At 45.6% G+C, this 22,660-nt stretch overlaps 1 protein-coding gene across 1 annotated transcript in view; it reads left to right on the forward strand.

The window, feature by feature from the left end:
• Positions 1–22,660, forward strand: part of MPC1 (mitochondrial pyruvate carrier 1) — a 73,451-nt gene that overhangs the window by 39,118 nt on the left and 11,673 nt on the right. Inside the window, exon 4 of the mRNA XM_033938484.1 lies at positions 19,697–19,829. Coding sequence (XP_033794375.1) covers positions 19,697–19,829 — 133 coding nt within the window. The remainder of the gene's footprint in view (positions 1–19,696; positions 19,830–22,660) is intronic.

Below are 22,660 nucleotides of genomic sequence, written 5' to 3' on the forward strand. Positions count from 1 at the left end.
AAAAATTTAGTCAGGGAGAAATCCGCATGTTGTCCCTGGGAACCCTATATCCCCTTCTAGAGAAGAACGATTGACTTTGCTCTCTGGATCTCAAGGAAGCATACACACATTCTCCCATTCTTCCAGCCCACAGACAGTACCTGCCCTTTGTACTTTTTCTCTTTTCTAATTTTGTAAACCGTGCCAAGCTCTATTGTTATAGAGAAGATGCGGTATATAAGCCTAAGGTTTAGTTTAGATCAGCACCCAGGGTATTCATAAAGTGCTTAGCTGTAGTGGCTGCAACACTGTGCTCTTTCAGCTTTCATGTGTTCCCCCCCATCCGGATGACTGGTTGATAAAAGCGCTGTCACTTCCACAGATAGATCTCTTTGCATCTCCCAACAATCACAAACTTCCTCACTTCTGCTCCCGTCTGTACTCTCCTCATCGTCTAAAGTCGGATGCATTTCTCCTAGACTGGACAGCCAAGTTTCTATCCAATAGGGAAAATTCTGTTCAAGCTTCAGCAGGTACCAGCCACTATGATTCTCTCATAGCTCCACTGTGGCCAAGAGACAATCCTGGTTTCCTATTCTTCTTCAACTCTGTGTCGGGGAACCAATTCTGCTACCTATCTTTGTAACTCTCTTGACTCATAACATAGGATCTCTCCTGCATCCCAATCTAGAGTGTCTACATTTCACAGCCTGGTTCTTGGGCTCTCAATGTATAGATGACTTACATCTTTATGCTCCAGTGTTAGTCATCATAGATGCCTCCAGAAAAACCTCCGCACAGCGATGCTACTGCTTCAAGTGGACATGGGTTAACCTCTACAGCACCTGAGCGCAGCGGGAACTAGACTTCTAGCAAACGACGTCAGGAGAGGAATAGAGTAGGCTTTAAACTAAGAAGAAAGGGAAAGCTGAGAGTCGACCAAGTGTTGACGATTCCGGAAGAAGGTATCCCGAGAAGATACTGAATGGGAAAAATGCTGGGAAAAAACAACGGGCAAAAAACAAGAGTTGACAGTTCAAGAGGAGGATGATAAGAAGAACGTAGCACAGAGGGAGGACACAATGGGCAAAAAACAAGAGTTGACATTAAAGAAGAGAATGATAAGAACATAGCACAGGAAAAGAAAATGAAGACAAAAAAATACCAGGACTTAAATTGCATGTACACTAATGCAAGGAGCCTAAGAAGCAAAATGGGAGAATTAGAGGTCATGGCCAAAAATGAGAACCTAGACATCATTGGGGTCACTGAAACATGGTGTAACGAAGAAAACAAATGGGACATAGCACTGCCAGGGTACAAACTCTATCGTGAAGACAGGTCAGAAAGGAGGAGGAATAGCCCTATAGATAAAGGATAACATACAGTCGATCAGAGTAGACACAGCGGCGATGACCGACAAATTGGAATCACTATGGGTTAAAATATTGGGAAGGAATGGGCCAGAGATAAAGATGGGCCTGTACTATCGTCCACCTGGGCAAACCGAAGCAAACGATGAAGAAATGAAAGCCGAAATGAGGTGAGAATGCAAAAGCAGTAACACGATTATTATGGGAGACTTCAACTATCCCGGGATAGACTGGAGTCTTGGAAACTCAAAATGCGCTAGGGAAACTGGATTCGTGGAGGCTATACAGGACTGCTTTATGGAACAGCTTGTCAGAGAACCGACGAGAGGGATTGCCACTCTGGACCTAATCCTCAATGGGCTAGGAAGATCTGCAAAGGAAATGGAAGTAGTGGGACCGTTGGGAAACAGCGATCACAATATGATCAAGTTCAAAGTTGAAGTAGGAATATCGAAGGGGAAAAGAACCACAGCGACAACTTTTAACTTCAAGAAAGGAAACTATGAAGTGATGAGAGTAATGGTAGGAAAGAAACTTAAGAACAGCTCAAAGAAATCACAGACTGTAGAGCAAGTCTGGTCTTTATTCAAGGACACGGTGAGCGAGGTGCAAAATCTGTATATCCCCAGATTTAGAAAAGGATGCAAAAAGAGCCAAACAAAAGACCCGGTGTGGATAACTAAAAAAGTGAAGAAAGCAATAGGAGACAAGAAACACTCATTCCGGAAATGGAAAAAGGACAAAACCGGGGAGAACTGGAAAGAGCACAGGAAGCATCAAAAAGAATGTCACCGCATGGTTAGAAGAGCAAAAAGAGAATATGAAGAGAGGCTAGCCAGGGAAGCACGAAATTTCAAACCGTTCTTCAGATATGTTAAGGGGAAGCAGCCGGCAAGGGAGGAGGTGGGACCTCTGGATGACGGAGATAGGAAAGGAGTGGTGAAGGAGGAAAAAGAAGTGGCGGATAGACTAAACATGTTCTTGTTCGTCAGTATTTATAAAGGAGGACACATCCAATGAGCTGGAACCTGAAAAAATCTTCAAAGGAGATCAAGCAGAAAAATTAACATCCATGGAGGTAAGCCTCGAAGACGTACATAAGCAGATAGACTAAAAACTGACAAATCTCCGGACCCGGATGGAATCCACCCTAGTGTACTGAAAGAACTAAAGGGGGAAATAGCGGAACTACTACAGCAGGTTTGTAACCTATCCCTGAAAACAGGCATGATCCTTGAGGATTGGAAGATAGCTAATATTACGCTCATCTTCAAAAAGGGATCGAGAGGTGACCCGGGGAACTACAGACCGGTAAGTCTGACATCAGTTCCGGGGAAGATGGCGGAAGTGCTGATAAAGGGCACCATTGATGAGCATCTAGAAAGGAATAAACTGATGAAAACAAGCCAACATGGCTTCTGCAAGAGAAGATCGTGCCTAAAGAACTTTGTTGCACTTCTTCGAAGGAATTAACAAACAAATGGACAAAGGGGGTCCCCATAGACATCGTATACTTAGATTTCCAAAAAGCCTTTGACAAGGTACCCCATGAACGCCTACTACTGAAACTGAAGAACCATGGGGTGGAAGGAGACGTACATAGATGGATCAAAAATTGGCTGGTGGGTAGGAAGCAAAGGGTAGGAGTGAAGGGCCACTACTCGGACTGGAGGAGGGTCACGAGTGGTGTTCCGTAGGGGTCGGTACTTGGACTGCTGCTGTTCAATGTATTTATAAATGATCTAGAAACAGGGACGAAGTGCGAAGTAATAAAATTTGCAGACGACACCAAACTATTTAGTGGAATTGGGACTAAAGAGGACTGTGAGGGTTTACAAAGGGACCTGGACAAACTAGAAGAGTGGGCGACGAGATGGCAGATGAAGTTTTATGTAGAGAGAGGAAACAGAAACCCAAAGTACAGTTATACGATGGGAGGGCTGGTAATGGGTGAAAGTACCCTAGAAAAGGACTTGGGGGGATAATAGTGGGCAAGACAATGAAGCCGTCGGCACAGTGAGCAGCGGCCTCCAAGAAGGCGAATAGAATGTTAGATATTATCAAGAAAGGTATTACAACCAGAACGAAAGAAGTTATCCTGCCGTTGTATCGAGCAATGGCGCGCCCACATCTAGAGTACTGGGTCCAGTATTGGTCGCCGTACCTTAAGAAGGATATGGCGATACTCGAGAAGGTCCAGAAAAGAGCAACACGATTGATAAAAGGTATGGAAAACCTTTCATATGCTTAAAGATTAGAGAAACTGGGGCTCTTTTCCCTGGAAAAGCAGAGGCTTAGCGGGGACATGATAGAGACGTAGAAGATCATAAAGGGCATAGAAAAAGTGGAGAGGGACAGATTCTTCAAACTTTTGAAAACTACAAGAACGAGAGGGCATTCGGAAAAATTAAGAGGGGACAGTTTCAGAATCAATGCTAGGAAGTTCTTCTTCACCCAAAGGGTGGTGGACACCTGGAATGCGCTTCCAGAGGGTGTGATATGACAGAGTATGATATTGGGGTTCAAAAAGGGATTGGATGATTTCCTGAAGAAAAAGGGGATAGAAGGTATAGATAGGGGATTACTATACAGATCCTGGACCTGAAGGGCCGCTGCGTGAGTGGGCTGCTGGGCATGATGGACCTTTGGTCTGACCCAGCAGAGGCACTGCTTATGTTCTTATGTTATCTCCAGAAACATGCCCTTTGCCACAAGTGCTAGATTACCTTCTCCATCTATACCACACTCATCTAAAAACGACTTTCTGTTCATCTCAGTTCTATCGGTGCCTCTTTCGTGTATCTTTTGAACAACAAACCACTAACTACACACCCATGGGTTTCTCGGTTTATGAAAGGGCTGATGAATTCAAAACCACCAGTCAAACCTCATCCAGTTGCCTTGCAATTAAACTGTTTAAATACCTCACCTGGAAAGTAATCTTTTTAATTTGTATTACTTTTGCATGCAGAGTTAGTGATCTACAAGCACTATTATCTAATCTATCTTACACATCTTTTTATCATGATAATTGTTCTTCGTACTCCTCCAAAATTCCTTTCTAAAGTAGTCTTAGATTTTCATCTCAGTCTATAGTATTACCTGTCTTCTTCCCAAGGCCACATTCCTACCCTGGTGAAGCGGCATTCCAACATTGGACTGTAAACACGCCTTAGCTTACTATCTGGATCAAAAGAAGCCTCTCAAAGCTGCTACCCAGCTGTTCCTCTCTGATCCCAACAGACTAGGAGCTGCTGTTACTAAGAGAACAGTCTCTACATGTTTAGCAGACAGCATTTTGCTATGCTTGGACTGGGCTGCCACTGGATTGTTGTGTCAACAGCACATAAAGTAAAAGCAATGGCTTATCTCTGTTCCACTCCCATTGAGGACATTTATAAAGCAGAAACCTGGTCCTCAATTCACACTTTCACATCCCATTACTGTCTAGAGACTCCTTCCAGATGGGATAGTCGGCTAAGTAGTTCTACAAAGTTTATTTTCTAAAAGATGACAACTTCCCTCCATCCCGTGCATATTAGCTAGGGAGTCCCACATGTGAGAATATGCTGCCTCCTTGTCCTGGGATAAAGTAAAGTTACTTACCTGTAACAGGTGTTATCCAGGGACAGTAGGCAGATATCTCACAACCCTCCTACATCCCCTAGTTGGCTTCTTAGCTTGTTTATAGAACTGATGATTCCGCAAGCCAATGTCGGGCAGGAAGGCACTTGCGCATCTGCAGTACTGGCAGTCTCAAGACTTCTAAAGAAGTTTAGAAGTGACAGTACACTTTTGTACTGTCGATACTGGGCTCCGTGGATGATGTCGCCCATCTGTGAGAATATCTGCCTGCTGTCTCTTGATAACACTGGTTAAAAGATAAGTAACTGCTTTTCAACCTAGTCAGCTTTGAAAAAGGAAAGCTGCTAACTTGAATGATTAGAATTATACAGTATGTTGAGTCCTGTAACTCTCAAGAAGCAGAGCTGAAACAATCTTGGGTGCCTAGAGCTTACTACCTGGTTCTGGTCTGGAAAGAGGAATAGCTGTTGCTATTGGCTGACACTTGGACCTAGTAAAAGTTGCCCTAGTCTATGCTAGCTCCCTTCTACCAGGCTATGTAAGAGGAGCCACTAGAGCAGAAGTCTCAAACACACGGCCCATGGGCCGCATGTGGCTCTCCAGGTTTTATTTGCGGTAATACTATAGACTGAGATGAAAATCTAAGACTACTTTAGAAAGGAATTTTGGCCGAGTACGAAGAACAATTATCATGATAAAAAGATGTGTAAGATAGATTAGATAATAATGCTTGTAGATCACTAACTCTGCATGCAAAAGTAATACAAAGTGTGGAGGCGATCATTCTCTTCCTTTTGGAGCAGCAGTCAGCTCGTTCGTTCAGAGCTGCCCCCCCCCTTGGTACGCCACTGGAGCAGCAGCTTGTCTGGCCGGCTCATTCGTTCAAAGCTGCGGGTGGCGGCTCCTTGCGCTATCCACTCCTGCATCGGAAGCATCTCTGATGTTACAACATCAAAGAGGCTTCAGATGCAGGCACAGATCTCGCAAGGAGCCGCCACCCGCAGCTTTGAACGAACGAGCCGGCCAGACACGCTGCTGCTCCAGTGGCGTACCAAGGGGGGGGGGGTCCACTGTTCTCCCTAGAGTGCGGCTCGTCTAGAGCAGTGGTGCCCAACCTGCTTCCCTTCCCTTCTCACTGCTGCCATCGGGGATCAGGCCGGCACCGTGTTCTTTGATCTCCCTGCTTCTCTTCCCTGCGGGGCCGACCAACTCTCGCGGCCCAACGTCAATTCTGACGTCGAGAGGACGTTCTGGCTAGCAAATCGCTGCCTGGCTGCCCGGAACGCCCTTTCCGACGTTAGAATTGACGTCGGGCAGCGAGAGTTGGTCGGCCCCATGCAGAAGAGAAGCAGGGAGATCTCGACCTGTTCCCGATAGTGGCAGCAGCCTATTCCGCGGCGCCGGTGGCATAGGGGAGGGCAGGAAGGAAGGAAGAAAGAAAGAAGGTGGGGTGGGGACAGGGAGCCAGAAAAAAAAGCAAAAAATGGGGCACGGAATCAGAGAAAGACAGACATAGAGAAAGAAAGAAAAAGTTTGGGGAGGGAATGAGGTCTGGAGGAGACGAAGCATACAGGAGGCTGAAAGAAGGGAAGAAGTATTGGATGCACAGTCAGAAGAATAAAGTGCAACCAGAGACTGATGAAATTACCAAACAAAGGTAGGAAAATGATTTTATTTTCAATTTAGTGATTGAAATGTGCCAGTTTTGAGAAAGAAAAGATATTGAACTTTAAATGTGAGTGCTGCAGAAAAAATAGAGTACTTGGAGGGCCGCAGAAAAAATAGTTAATGTCTTATTAAAGAAATAACAATTTTGCATGAGGTAAAACTCTTTATAGTTTATATATCTTTCCTTTTAACTGTTAAAGGAAAGTTTTTTATAAACTATAAAGAGTTTTACCTCATGCAAAATTGTCATTTCTTTAATAAGACATTAACTATTTTTTCTGCGGCCCTCCAAGTACCTACAAATCCAAAATGTGGCCCCGCAAAGGGTTTGAGTTTGAGACCACTGCACTAGAGTGAGATGAGAAACTAGGGCCTTGAGAAGGGGAAAGAAATTAGGAGGGATGGGGAGAAGAGAAGAAAAGAAAAGGGTGCCAGGAGAAAAGTGAGATGCAAAATATGAACCACAAAGGGGAAGAAAACAAGGTTGAGGTAGTTTCCTCCCCACTTTCCTGTGGCAAATGAAAGTTTTTGACTGGTGCCTAAGATTTTCTCAAGGGGGAGTTTGTTCCAAGTCATACCCTTACAGAGGAAGTACTCAGTGCATACTAGTGCTGCCCGATTCAGGAAAAAATTTCTTGATTTGATTCAGCCAAAAGAATCGTTTGTCTGTTTTATTTTAATTCGATTTTCCTGCCCATTTAGGTGTTTTTTTTTGTTTGTTTTTTTTTCCAAACATCCTGGTGGGTTTATTTTATAGCCTCTAAACCCACCCCACTCCTTTTGCCCTCTCCTACCCCCACTGTAGCTGTGGTGTAAACAAAAAAGACTTTTCCTCTCTCTCTTAAATCCTAGCTCACGTTCGCAGTCTTAACACCAGCTCTGGCAGGATACACATTTCAAATCTGGCACATTGTAATTACAAAACAGAAAATAAAATCATTTTTTCTACCTTTTTTGTTTGGTCATCCTATATAATAAAACCTTACCCACGCATGCGCTTTTAAAACTGCGTGATCCCTGCCGCTGTGATTTCTGATCCGTGGCCGTGTTTCATTTTAGAACGCGGCGGCAGGGATCACTCAAGCCACTCCCTTCCTCCCGCCCTCACTCACCAACCGCTGGAGGCAAGCGCTCTCCCTGCCCGCGTCCTCGCCCTGATTGGTGCTAGCGGCGGCTACTAGGAGAAGGGCTTCGTGGAGCGCCGCCACCCGCCAACACCTTCACAGTCTCCTGAGCCACGTCCTCGCCACCCCGATTGCCGGCCGTGGTGGCCACCGCTGCACTCAGGGTGAAACTGCTTCCGACGTCTTCAGGCTTTTGGCGCATGCAGGCATGTCGGTGGTGGCGAAGGAGGGTGGTCGTGCGACACAGGCGGGTATTGGAAAGGGTAAGGGAGCCGGCCAGAAATGAGTCAGCGGGGGTTGGGCTGGGAGGGGAGAGAAGAGGTCTGCCTCGGGTGCTTCAAGGCCTGGCTTCTTCGGGCAGCAGCAGCGTTTACAATTCACTGCTGTTGCCAGCTTCAGGCCTTCCTTTCTGGCGGGTCCTGCCTACTTTCTGTTTTCATGAAGACCCAACCCGACAGAGAGGAAGACCTGAAGCCAGCAACAGCAATGAATTGTGAATGCTGCTGCTGCCCGATGAAATTCAAGGAGGAAAGGGAGCAGAGGGGGAGAGAATGGCTTGGAGGGAAGAAGAGATGGCAGGGCATGGAGGGAAGGAGGGATGTATGCCAGACCAAGGGAAAAGGAAGGGGGAAAGGAAGGAGGAGATGCCATAAGGAACAGAGAGAGAGGGCGGACACTGGATGGAAAGAGAAGAGAGGGCAGTGAATGGAAGGGGCAAGACGGTGTCAGGTCAAAAGCACGCCGGGACAAAGGCGCGCCCAGACAATTGAGCGCAGCGCGGAGGCGCGCGCGCCGCTCTAAATTACTGTTTTTAGGGCTCCGACGGGAGGGCATGGGGGGGAACCCCCCCACTTTACTTAATAGACATCGCGCCGCGTTGTGGGGGGTTTGGGGGGTTGTAACCCCCCACATTTTACTGAAAACTTTACTTTTTCCCTGTTTTTAGGGAAAAAGTTAAGTTTACAGTAAAATGTGGAGGGTTACAACCCCCCAAACCCCCCATAACGCCGGCGAGATGTCTATTAAGTAATGTGGGGGGGGGTTCCCCAACAAAACCCCCGTCGGAGCCCCTAAAAACAGTAATTTTGAGCGGCGCGCGCCTCTGCGCTGCGCTCAATTGTCCGGGTGCGCCTTTGTCTTTCGCTCCGTTGTCTATGAACCGGGCAAGACAGGGTGAACAGTAGATAGAAGGGGTAGAGAGAGGGAGACAGACACTGAATGGAAGTGTGGGGGAGAGGAGGGACAGCTGCTGAATGGAAGTCTGAGGGACAGGGGGAGCAGACGTTGGAAGAAAGTGGGGAGGAGAAAGAAAAAAGGGCACATGCAGAGTTAGAAATAAAGATAGACAGACAGGGGGCAGGGAGAGACAGAAAGAATGACAGACAGACAGCATCCAAGAGAGAGAGAGACAAATTAAATAAAAACAGACAGACAGACATGTACTCTAGCACCCGTTAATGTAACGGGCTTAAATACTAGTTATTCAAATAATGTTGGTCCCAGGCTCTGCGACAAATGTCTTCTGATAACTCGCTTGCCAGGGTCTCCTGCCCATTTGTCGTTTTCTTCTTTCTCCGTGCTAACCATCCATCTTCTATCTGTCCTCCCCTTCCGTTTCCCTTCCCTACCATGGAAGGTCTGGCATATTTCCTTTTTTTCATCTCCATTCCCGCAGCTGCAGCGATGAACCCCACCATTCCCAGATCCTCCTTTCTCAACTACTCTTTCATCCAGCATCTCTCCCTCCTTCCTTCCTCATAACCCTAGGGTCCACCAGCTCTCCCTTTCACTTCCCAACTAGCCTCCTATTCAGTATCTCTATGCCCTCCCTCCTACACCATCTCCTGTGTCCAATTTCTCTCCCTTTCTGTTTCATCCCTACCAAATCTCATTGTCTACCATCTCTCTCCCTCTCCTCTGTTTTTAGATCCATTATTACTTCCCTTCCCCCCCTAGTCCGGCATATGCATGTCTCATTGGATCCCCCCTTCCCTCCCTCCCTCCCTCCATGTACTTCTACACCAGAGCCTCACCTCCCCCCCAATGGGCTGCATGTTCCCTCTTCTTTGCAGCATCCTCCAGCTTCCCCCTGGCCTCCTGGTCTTACCTTTAGCTAATTACAGCAGTCTGCAGAGAGGCTCGCCGGTGCTGTAGTGATCCTTGCAGGCTGTTATCGGCTTCTGCAGCATGTTTCCTCTGCCGCGGTCCCGCCCTGATGTCAGGGGCAGGATCACGACGGGGAATGTGCTGCGGAGGATGACAGCAGCCTGGAAGGATCACTACAGCATCAGCGATCCTCTCTGTAGGCTGCCAATTAGCTAAAGGTAAGACCAGGAGGCCAGGGGGGAAGCTGGAGGATGCTACAAAGAGTGCCTAAGCACTGCAGCACCTCTTGCCTGACCTGAGGGGTCCCCTAAAGCAGGAGCAGCAACGGCAGTGGACGGCCAGCAAGAGGCAGCGCTGCCGCTCCTGCTTTAGGAGACAAGGTCGAATTGGCAAGCCTGATTTTTTTTTTTTTTAAACAAATCAATTCACCAAAGTGAATCTTATTTGAATTGCGAACCATGCAGCACTACTGCTTACCATTCTCGTGTACACTAGTGCTTACCCATTTCTGTACAACCTCTGAAAGTTCAGTTCATGAGAGGTTAGCTGTTGGTAAAGTCTCTGATCTGATCTCTGTAGTGAGTTAATCATGAGCAGTAATTTAGGGGGTTAAATCTAGATGATATATCTGAAATCATCATCTATTTCAATGCATTGAACATCTTGTTCCTGTTCTATCACTTAGGACTTAGGTCCCAGTGACAGAGCAGAGGAAGTGGCATGTTTACCGACCTTTCTATCACCCTGTCTTACAGAATGTAGCAGCTGGAATAAATATCTATTTTAAAACTTGGAATAACAGTTTGACAGTAATATTAAACCAAGCAATATCCTTTTTACTTGTACCTTGAAGCTGAAAGATATAGAAAAACTTTATCTTTTATTTATCTATATTGGTGTCTGTCTTCAGGTATCCCAGGCAAAGGGTGTCCACACATATTGGGGTATGCTCCCCCCTCCCCAATTCTGCTCAATATTCACATCACCTGTAGCAAGTGTTCTCTAAGGACAGCAGGCCAAACATTCTCACATACCCTCCCACCTCGCCTGAAGTTTTAAACCTTGAGGAAACTGTGCTTATACATCAAGCAGGAAGACACCTTCACATTCGCAGTGGGATGCTGCAAGAAGTTTCTTTGTTTACGTTGGGCAGTGTCCTAATTGGGCTCTGTTAGATGATGTCACCCAGATGTGAGAATACTTGGCCTGCTACCCTTGGAGAACACCTGCTACAAGTGAGTAACTTTTGCTTTACAGGCTCCAGATTGGACAACAGGTATCATCTTTATGGATGTCCACGACTCTGTATCCTTTAGGGTCTTTGAAGTCTGCCCCAGCGGCATCCTGTGGTCTTGTGAGATTGCACTGGGAACTTGCATTTTTGATCATGGTTCTCACAGGGCAGGAGCATAGGAAGATCATTCCTATCCTACTTCACCGCTAGACCACCAGGGCTTTAAAGGTAAGGTCTACAAGGGTCAGGGAGGTGGGCTGGTTTAGAGTTGGCTGGGATAGGATGCAGGAAGGTTTGCTCCTGTCTCGACTCACCACTGGACTACCAGGGCTTCATGCAGGCCCACGGAAGGCTTGCAACAGGTCTGGGTGGGGGCAGAGTGGGGGTGCAGACCAGAGGACCCCATTTTTGGGCAGTTTTTTTTTTATTTTACCTAAAAATCTTGGTTTATGTTAGAGTACTGTATATACGGTACTCCTGCTTTATTCATTTTTCCTGGTTGGCTGGTAAATGTAGAATTGATTTCAAATTGCTTGTTCTTGCTCATAAGACCTATTAACATACCCTAAAGTGCCTAGCTTCTTTATTTCCCTATATCTCTAGGGACAAAGGAGTGGCCTTGTGTTAGAGCTACTGCCTCAGGACCCTAAGGTGGTGAGTTTGATCCCAGCCTACTCCCTGTGACTCTTGGCAAGTCACTTAACCCTCCATTGCCCAGGTACCACAGTTAGATTGTGAGCCTACTGGGACAGATAGGGAAAACACTTGAGTACCTGTTACTATTCAGTGTATTATAAACTGCTTTGGGTGAATCTCTTCATGAAAAGGTGTTTAAATAAATCCCTATAAATAAATTGAAAATAAATAATAGAGTTTTGAGATAGATCTCTTTCTGACTGTAGAATGGTGATATCCCACCCATATAATGCTCATCTGCATTCTTTTGGTTGGTGCCGTTTTTTATGGAATGCGCCGTCTCCACTAATTCAGTCAAAGAGAAGTTAAAAAAGTACTTTGCTACTGAAATCGAAACTGGCAACTTTTACTCCAAACAACTCTTCTGTTCGCCTGTCCTGTCCAAACTCTCATCCCAACCGAGCACTCAGGAATTGATTACTACTTTTAAAAAATATTGAAAATTCAAAAAGATATTATACAGACAATCGGCACCTCCAAGATTAACTTACCATCCGCACCCATTTCAAATGACTACTGTCCTGCAGACAGAATCTGGTCTACCTTCGCCCCTATAATCACAGCTGAAGTTGCCATATTCCTCACCAAACTATCTACATGCAGCAATGCCCTGGACACATCTCTATAATAAAACCCTAAGCGGCGCATGCGCACTCCCACCTGCGTGTTCCGTATGTCCGTGGCCGGAAGAAGTACGCATGTGCGCCTATAACTTCTCCACACTCGCTGCCCTGTTTGCATGCCAGTGACAGCAACTGAGTGGTGGAGAGCAGCCCCGCTCTGCCCGTTGACCCTCCACAAACCTCCCGGCTCCAGCCTCGTAGGCAGCACTTTAAACACGCTGCTTTGCGCCCTTCTACTGCCGATTTCCTCTGCCGTGTCTCTGATGACATCATCGGAGACAGATGCAGGAGAGGAAATCTGGCAGTAGAAGGCCACGAAGCAGCGTGTTTAAAGTGCTGCCTACGTGGCTGGAGCCGGGAGGTTTGTCGGCGGTGGGAGGGTCGGATGGGAGGGTCAGGAGCAGGCCAGATCGAGCATGTCAACCCAGTAAAAGGGGGAGGGGCCAAATGGAGCAGGCCAGATCACGGTAAGAGAAGGGGGATGGGGGAAAATGCTGCTACTTCTACACAGGGACCTGGAAGGGAAATACCGCTGCTGCTTCTGCACAGGAAAGGGGGGGGATAGGAGGGAAATGCTGTTGCTGCTGCATAGGGAAGTGGGATGGAAATGCTGCTGCACAGGGAAATGGGAAAAAATGACAGACAGCAGGAGGGAGGGAGACAGAAAGAAAGAAAGACACGGGGGCAGGGAGAGGGACAGAAAGACAGACAGAGAAAGGGGGCTAGGGAGAGAGAGAGAGAGTCAGCGGGAGGGAGACAGACAGACATATATTCTAGCACCCGTTAATGTAACGGGCTTAATGACTAGATAATAAAACCCTAAGCGGCGCATGCGCACTCCTACCTCTGTTCTTTATGTCCGTGGCCGGAAGGAGTGCGCATGCGCGCCTACAACTGCCCCACACTCGCGAAGGGAGAAGATACAGAAACAAAGAAAGACTGACAGACAGCCAGGGAGAGAGACAGTAAGTCAGGGGTCCAGGTAAGAGACAGAGACACACAGGGGGACAGAGACAGAAAGAAAGGGGGGCAGGGAGAGAGATAAAAAACATAAAGAAAGAAACGCCTCAGCGACCCATTGTGCTAAAAGTCTACACATCTATTCTAGCACCCGTTAATGTAACGGGCTTAAACACTAGTTCCCCAATAAATTATATGGTGTTCCCCAGACACACTTACTGAATGGATAACCAAATTTATCAACTCTCTACTCCACAGTGGGAACCTACTATGCCAAATTGATGATATAGCCTTATCTCCCACTGCTGCCTATACCCAACCCAGTATAGTTTCAGAGCCTAACACAACATTAAACTACTAATTCTTGCACTTAGAATTGCTTGATATTGGAATTATTACAATTCAACATCTCAACTGCCTTTGATTCTATGGACCATAATCTCCTTCTGTTGAAACTCAGCAAAATTGAAATTGGAGGATCAGTGTTTAAATAGTTTAATTCATTCTTAAGCAATAGAGGGCAACACATTCTCTCAAAGCTGGAGATCATTCTTTGGCATGCCGTAGGGCTCCTCTCTATCTCAAATTTTATTGAACATATTTATGAGCTTACTTGGCGAAATCAAATTTGCAAGTGGAGAGCAACTCCTAACCTAGAGCAGACAATATCTTCCTATTGCTGCATATCGATCCTGTTGCCACGAACATTGCAGAATCAATCACAGGAGGAATAAAACAAAATCTCTATCCGGGCTAACAACAACAAGCTCAAGCTGAACATTGCAGAATCAATCACAGGAGGAATAAAACAAAATCTCTATCCGGGCTAACAACAACAAGCTCAAGCTGAACATTGCAGAATCAATCACAGGAGGAATAAAACAAAATCTCTATCCGGGCTAACAACAACAAGCTCAAGCTGAACATTGCAGAATCAATCACAGGAGGAATAAAACAAAATCTCTATCCGGGCTAACAACAACAAGCTCAAGCTGAACATTGCAGAATCAATCACAGGAGGAATAAAACAAAATCTCTATCCGGGCTAACAACAACAAGCTCAAGCTGAACACTGCAAAGACCAACATAGCATGGTTCCATATTTCCCATCAAACAATCCTTAATTCTGTTAGCCTTCCGTCTGGAACCACACTCAGCGTACAAAGCTCATCCATTATATGTAAATCTTTCTCATGCATATTCATTAGGGCTATCCTGAAAACCCAACTGGCTGGTAGTCCTCCAGGACAGGGTTGGGAACCACTGATCTAGACTATTGCATCTTTGTAACTGGGTATAGGCACTAAGCAGCTTTTACAGACTTCGATCTCATCCAAAATATAGCAGTTAGACTAATCTTCAGGCTCAGGAAGTTTTACTCTGTGACAAGAATACTACTAGAGATTCCACTGGTTACCCATGGCCTCTAGGATCTCCTTCAAAGCATCTTGCATGCATATTAGCAAAAATCACTCATCAGATGAACTTATTCAACTATTCTCCAAACACTACTTCACATCAAACTGAATTACCAACAGCTCACTTCACCAAAAAGAATAAAGTGCAAGAGTATCTTCAATTCCATGTTTACCTATATTGCTGTCAACACATGGTCTTAATGGTGTGGCTCTTGAGCATGTGTCTAACTGTATGTTTTTTCTGATTTTATTATGTATGTCATGATGATATCTGCTTAGAATTGTTGGATATGCGGATTTTACATTTTTAAATAAATAAATTAGAGCGCAAAGAATACTCAAAGGTAGACATTGCTACTCTCCATAGAGCCAAGAAGCCTGCGACGGTTTCCTCTAACGCTAAGGCATGGGAGACTTTTCAACACTGGTGCACAACAGAAAAAGTAGTTCCATTTTTAGTGTCCAATTTAGGTGGTGCTGACTTTCCCAAGTGGTGGGGCTCTTTTGTTCAGAACCCGAGTATGCAAAGCTCCTCTGGTCTCTCACCCAGACATAGCCAGATTTCCTAAGGCTCAGACCACCGGTAAAGCAGCCATTTCCATCGTGCAACCTTAATGTAGTTCTGCACAGCTTCAGTCAAGCTCTGTGCGAGCCTATTCAAGAGGTGTCTGTGATGGACCTTTCCATCAAGACTGTTCTTTTCGTGGCTATTATGTCAGCGGGAAGAGTCTTGGAGCTGCAGGCGCTGCCGTGCAGGGAGCCCTTCCTCAAGATCACAAAGGCAGGAGTTTTCCTACGCACAGTCCCATCCTTTTTGCCGAGGATCGTTTTGGCATTTCATGTCAATCAAGAAGTATGATTACCAACGTTCCAGACTACAAGGTCAAAGAAAAAGGATTAGACTGAGAGAGCTGGATGTGAGAAGAGTCCTCCTATGTTATCTTGAGGTCACCAAAGAGTTTTGAATGTCTGACCATCTGTTTGTGCTCACCAGTCAGGCTAGACAAGGTAGACTGGCATCCTAGGCTACCAGTTCAAGATGGATTTGCATGGCCATCTTGTCAGCATAAATTGCCTGTGGCAAGCAAGCGCCGGTCTCCTTGGAAGCGCATTTGACAAGAAGCATGGCTTCTTCATGGGCAGAAGCTCAGGCGATTTCGCTGGAAGAGATTTGTAGGGCAGCGACTTGGTCCACATTGCATATGTTTTCCAAGTCCTATAGAGTGGACGTGGCAGTGCAGAAGGACACCATATTTAAGTCCTCAATGTTACGAGCAGGTGCAGAGGTCCCGTCTGAGAATTCTGGGATTGATATTGTATGTCCCTACTGTCCAGAATCAACAACAAATGTCACACTCTCCACTGTATTATCTTCTTATGATGCTTGCTTCAATTGTTCAATAAATCTCTCTCCCATTCATTAGAACACCATTTAATTACAATTCTTCTGTGACCTCAATGGCTACACTTGAACATCATTTTGCAGTAGAAAAAGGGATAAGTATCTTATCCTGATAATCTTTTCTAGTAGATAGGTGTCATTCTGGAGCTCCGCCCTGTCAGTTATTTCTCCGCTTGCCTACTTTCTCAGATAGTTCAAGTCAAAGCTGAGATTTTGATCTCAGTCAACCCTTAATGGTTTGAAGAAGAATGTATTGCTGTAGCATATTGGGGACAGTTTGAACTCTATAACTGTTTCTGATTTGTATGGTTATTCTGAAGTTTGGATTGTTCCATTGCAATGTTTAACATGTTTGCTATACTTGCAGAGCAGGACAGCACTGTATTTTGGGAAGTCTTTCTGTACCCTTCCTATTGCCTGCTTTGGTACAAATTTAAGGGGACAGCAGAGCCCTCAGTAGATGGAGGAGTTGAAAACCTGGAGTAGATTTCTTCTGTATGGCTTGCATACATGGGGAGAATACCCTACTGCCAAGAATGACACACCTATCTACTAGTGCTGCCCGATTTCCAAATCGATTCACTGATTCATTTCACGTGAATCGATTTGAATTGATTTGTTTTTTTAAAAAAACCAAACTCACCGATTTGTCGGCCCCCTTGCTTTAGAGACCTGTTCGACCTTTTTCTCTGCTGCCAGAGTCCTTCCTTCTAATGTAACTTCTGGTTTTGTGAAACTGGAAGTTACATCAGAAAAAAGGACTTCGGCAAAGGGAGCGCCGAGCGGACCTCTGTGCACGGATCAGCTGCAGCAAGGCTATCTCCTTCCCATCCTGCCACTCTGCTCCTGTGCTGCTGGTGGAAGTGGTGTGGTCTTGTAAGAGGAGCACCGAGAAGAGCAGTGGGAGGGAAGCGCGGGCTGCTCGGGATAAGTGACAGCAGACTCGGTTCGGTTCTCCTCCAATCCTGCAACAGTGATGCGGGCTCCCCAGTCCCTCGTACAGGAAGGGGGTGGGGCTATGGGCGGGCTCAGGTCCCAGCTCCTTGCCTTGAGTGTCTGAAGCTCAGATGGAGCCACGCTCGGAGGCGACAAAGGCTCCAGGGAGCAGATGAACCTCGCTTCTTCATTTATTAGCAGGGATCGGTGCACCCTCAGCCAAACTTTGCATTGGGTAGTTGGTGGACTGGAGCGGGTGAGATGGGGAGAAGATGGATGGAAGAGATGAACTTGGTGGGGGGGGGAGACGGACTTGGGGGAGATCATGGAGAGGAACTTGGGGGAGAGAAAGGGATGAACTCGGGAGAGATCATGGAGAGGGGAGATGGGGGGATGGAAGAAATAATGGATCTAAAAACAGGAGAGATGGATGGTTGATAATGGGATTTAGGGAGAGAAGGAATAGAAAGGGAGAGAAGTTGGACACAAGGGATGATGAGAGGATAGAGATACTGGATAGGAGGGTAGTTGGGAAGAGAAAGGGAGTGCTGTTAGACCCTGGAGTGGTGGGGAAGGAGGGAGAGGTGCTGGATGAAAGGGTAGTTGAGAAAAGGGGTTCATCGCTGCAGCTGGAGCTGAAAAAAGGAAAGATGCCAGACCTCCGGGAGAGGGGAAGGGAAACGGAAGGAGAGGACAGAGATGGAAGATGGATGGTTAGCACGGAGAAAAAAGAGATCCTGGCAAGCGAGTTATCAGACAACCAGAGCCTGGGACCAACATGATTTGATTTTGTGATTACAGTGTGTCAGATTTGAAATGTGTATCCTGCCAGAACTGTGAACGTGAGCTAGGATTTAACAGAGAGGAAAAGTCCTTTTTTGTTTGTTTATTTTGTTTACACCATAGTGCCAGTGTGGGTAGGAACGGGCAAAGGGGGTGAAGGCTATAAAATAAACCCACCAGGATGTTTGAAAAAAAAAAAAAAAACACACACCGAATTGGACAGGAAAATCGAATCGAAAAATCAATTCAATAGGCTGAATCAAATCGAATCAAATTTTTTTTTTTTCCTGAATCGGGCAGCAAGATACTAGCAAGGTACGAACCTAATCTGTTTTCTCATGATGATGAATATTTGGACAATAATATTTCTTAATTTGAAAACTGTCTTCCTTGTTCATTTGTGAAAACAAAAAAGGTTTTTACTCAACAATGGATGCTGCGACTAGGCCCTTTGGCCTTTATCTGCTATCATATTTCCAAAAAACATGTTTTTTCCCCAACCATTGTGACCACACTATGCCACTTGTCTTTACAGGAAAGCAAAGTTGCTTGCCTCTAGAACAGGCTTGTCCAACCTACAGGCTATAACCCAGCCTTCTTGGTGAACAGAAGCTCAGAAAATTGGGGGTAGGAGAGACATGTTTACTGCAAGATCCCAGCTTTCCCACTGAGGCTTCTTCATCCACAAGTTTGAACAATGCAGTGCCAGAAATTTGGGTTGATCTTGCAGTTAAGTTTCATAAGACTTGAAAAACTGATAATCAACCTGAACGCTTTCAGTGACTCAACCTTATGGATAAATGAGTCATGGTGGGGAAACTGGTAAGAATTTGAAGCTAAAGATAGATGAAGGTAAAGATCTGGGAGAAGGTAGGGTGGTTACATGAGAGAGAGACTGGGAGAGGCATGGGAAAGAGAGCATGAGTGTGCTCACTTACATGCATGATAGAGAATGAGATGGTGACTGGTTTTCGCAGCTAGCTGTAAGTAACCTGTAGAAACAGGGGAGAAATTGATTGGTTGCCACGGGGACAAGGCCTTCCACTGCCCTAAACAACGGTGAATGGCCTTGTCCCCGCACTAAAGGATCTGCTACATGTTTCTCCCTTCCCACCCCTCCCAGTCAGCAGCAGTCCTCCCTCTCATAGATCTAACAGCCCCGAATGCTGGACACACACACACACTCACTCACTCACTCACTCACACTCCTTTTATTCAATCTCTACATTATACTTGTCCTATACATAGTCCGCAAATACGGGAGGGTATATGGGCACAGAGAGAAGATGGCTAGACATATGGAAGTGTGAGTGATGGAGATTAAGTTCACTGACTAAATTATTCTGATATGTATTAATAATTAAGTATTGGTAAGTTGTAAAAGTACTGTAATGAAATTAACTGTGGGAGATAAGATTAAAATTGAATTGATTCAGATAATACTTGTTTGTACTAAATATTTAATAGCTGGTTTTAAGAATTTGAGTTATCCAATAAATATGTATGAGAGAGAACAGCATGCACTGCCTCTGCTGTAGGTAAATTTATCTTCAATGCCATAGTAAGGAGTCTAGGTTCTGGTAAAAAAAACCAAAAAAAAAACCCAAACCCCCACAAAGGTAAAGGGCTTTATGTGAAATTTTAATAGGTTTTTTTTTTAATTAGGTTTTTTTTAATATACCGCCTATCAAGGTTATCTAAGCGGTTTTACAATCAGGTACTCAAGCATATTATTATTGAAATATTTTGACTGAGTTAAATGATCCTCTAAATAAAGCTTTCAAATATGTTTGTTTTATTTTTTCACAGCCTTAAGTTGCTACTCTTTGCTATTTATGAGATTTGCATATAAGATACAGCCAAGAAACTGGCTCCTCTTTGCATGCCATATCACTAATGAAGGAGCACAGCTCATTCAGGGTGGACGACTGATCAAATACAAGTAAGATTTTATATGTGGTTTTTAAAATTTGTTTGCTGAGAAATGAATCATTTTTAATTTGTTTACTTGAAGTGATTACAACAGCATTCTAATTCATTCATTCATTTTCTATCCCGTTCTCCCCAAAGAGCTCAGAACAGTTTACAATTAACAGGTTACAATTTACCAGCAGTGCAAGATTTTTTCAATACAAGTTTTTATCTTTACTTGACACATACTAGGGATCTAATACCAATATACATAATATACAGTTTACAGGTTAAAGTGTAAGATTTTTCAATACAAGTTTTTATTCTACATACTGAAGATCTAGTACCAATATACATTTCTTTGTAATCCATTGATTGTAGGCAGGGAAGTTAGGTGAAGTGGTATGTTTTTATTGTTTTCCTAAAGTTGAAGTCCTTCAAGGGATCTGATCTCCAGGTGTTCTGCCACGTGTTTATCTAGCAAGGGTATGTAGAAGTCACCTCCACCAAAGCTTCAGAGTAATATGATTCTTTATTGCATAAACATCAGATAATATGTTTATGCAATATGTTTCTATATACAAATAATGCAGATAGACATCAGATATTATACAAGATATCAGCAGAGAATATCTATATACATCAAATGGAATACTTCACCATGTCTGGCACGCCCCCTTCCAATACTGATTGGGAATCTGATTGATCAAGGGAAAGGACCCAGTCCACGACATTCCCGAGGCTGCAGCAAGATTCAAAGTCCAGTCTGTGACTCTCAGTCTTGTATAGCATAGAAAGTGCTGAATACACACACAGACACTGCTGTTTCTGCAGTAACAACAGGTGTCTCCCTTATCTCCTAACTTTTACAGATGGAATGTTAACCGCTGCTCGAACCCTCCCTTAACATGAGAACTCTTCCTCGGCAAGACATGAAACAGTATAAGATATATATTTTTTAAAGCCCCCCCCCCCCGAACCACAGCTCTCTCCCCTGAAAAAAAAAGGCAGGAGTGATGCCCACTCCCTCCTGCCATCACACGGCTTACCGACAACAAAAAAACACCTCAAAACAGCAGGAATGATGCCTACTCCTTCCTGCCACCAACCCCGGACCCTGGACCCCTACTCCCTGACCCCCTCCCACTTCCCCATACCTCAAAATGTTGGGAGCAGGAGGCGCCTGAGCCAATCAGGGACTTCCTTAGGGTTGAGCCTAAGGAAGTCCCTGATTGGCCAAAGCAATGGTCAATCAGGGACTTCCTTAGGCTACTCCCTAAAAGTCCCTGATTGGCTCAGGCACCTCGGGCTCCTCCCTTGGGAGGGGCCCAAAGCACCTGAGCCAATCGGGGCCTTAGGCCCCTCCCTATTCATCATGTGATGCAGCAGGGAGGGGCCTAAGGCCCGCATTGCAGTGCAGGTGGCCTATGGAGCAGGAGGGACTAAGCACCCCTCCTGCTCCCAACTTTTTGAGGTACAGGAAGGGGGTCAGGGAGTGGGCATCCGGGGTCAGTGGCAGGAGGGAGTGGGCATCTCGCCTGCTGGGTTTTCTGGGTGAGGGGAGATATTTGCCAGCAGCAGGGAGTCTGCATCACTCCTGCCGTTTTGGGGTGTTTTTGTCGGGAAGCCAAGTGATGGCATGAGGGACTGGGCATCTCTCCTGCCTTTTTCTTTGTCCTGGAGGGGGGGGTGGGCTCTGCTTTTTTTTTCCATTGGTCAGATATTCTGCCATAAATAAAACAGCAGAAGCCCTGCCCCGACTCAATCATACACTGGGCAAATTGAGTACAGTCCTCCAGACCCACAAGTGGTCCCTCAGCACCCCTATGCTTTCAGCTCTGGGGAACCCCAACAGTGGTTGTTCTTGCTTCCCCCTCAGAATAAGAAACATTCTCATGTCTGCTTCGGACATATTCATACTTCACTGGAGAATGACTTTCTCTATGTTGTTTTTCCCCTTCTGGTCATGCCAAATTTGGTTCCCTCGCCTACTAGAGCTATTGTCCAAAGAACCATGGAGATTTGATCCTTTTCCAACTCTGATCATATAGAACGAAAGGTCCCCTCCTTCACCCAGACCTCTGCTTGGTTCTTGAAGACATAAAATTACCTTCCATGGATCTTTCAGCAGATGTTTCTGAAATTCTTTGAAAAAAAACCAAAAGGAATGATCCAAGATGGCGATCTGAGATAGGACGCGCTGAGCTGCGTGTCCCAGGATTGTGCCTTTTCAATTTCCTTAACGGTAATTACTTACCGCGATGCCGAAGAGATGGGGCCGGAGTGCCGCTTCTGCCTCGCGGCGTCCTGGAGCCCCGGGTCTCGGGAATATTCAAGATTTACTGCGGCGCATGCAGGAGGTCGCAGCGACGTCGGATGGCGGCCCGCTGACAACACAGGGAGGCGAAACCAACGTGAATGCTCCTGGGCCCAACACCACACTGAGCCCTGACGTTAGGGCACCGCCCCCGCAACCCCAGACGACCAGCTCTCCCAGGGGCGGGGAAACCCCGGATTCATTGGTTTTCTCCTCTCCAGAGGCAAGTAAGGATCCACTGGAGAGCTTGGAGGCTGGGGCCCACTTTTCTAGGGCCCCCATGGAGTTATCTGGGGGATATCATCTCTACATGAGGGGGAAAGGCTGAAGATATCCCCCGAAGGACTTCAGAACGGTGAGAACTCTACATTTACACAAGTTTCAACTGAATTGATTAAACCTGCAGAAGTGACTTTAGACTCTATCTGGGACTTAATGGCTGGTTTTGTTAAAAATATTACTCCTACACTTCAACAAATTGAAGGGAAAATTAAGGAATTGAAGGATTTAAGAGAAGAAACGAATACTTCTAACTCATCTGTTCA

This window comes from Geotrypetes seraphini, chromosome 3 (assembly GCF_902459505.1).
Source record: "Geotrypetes seraphini chromosome 3, aGeoSer1.1, whole genome shotgun sequence".
Taxonomy (NCBI): Eukaryota; Metazoa; Chordata; class Amphibia; order Gymnophiona; family Dermophiidae; genus Geotrypetes; species Geotrypetes seraphini.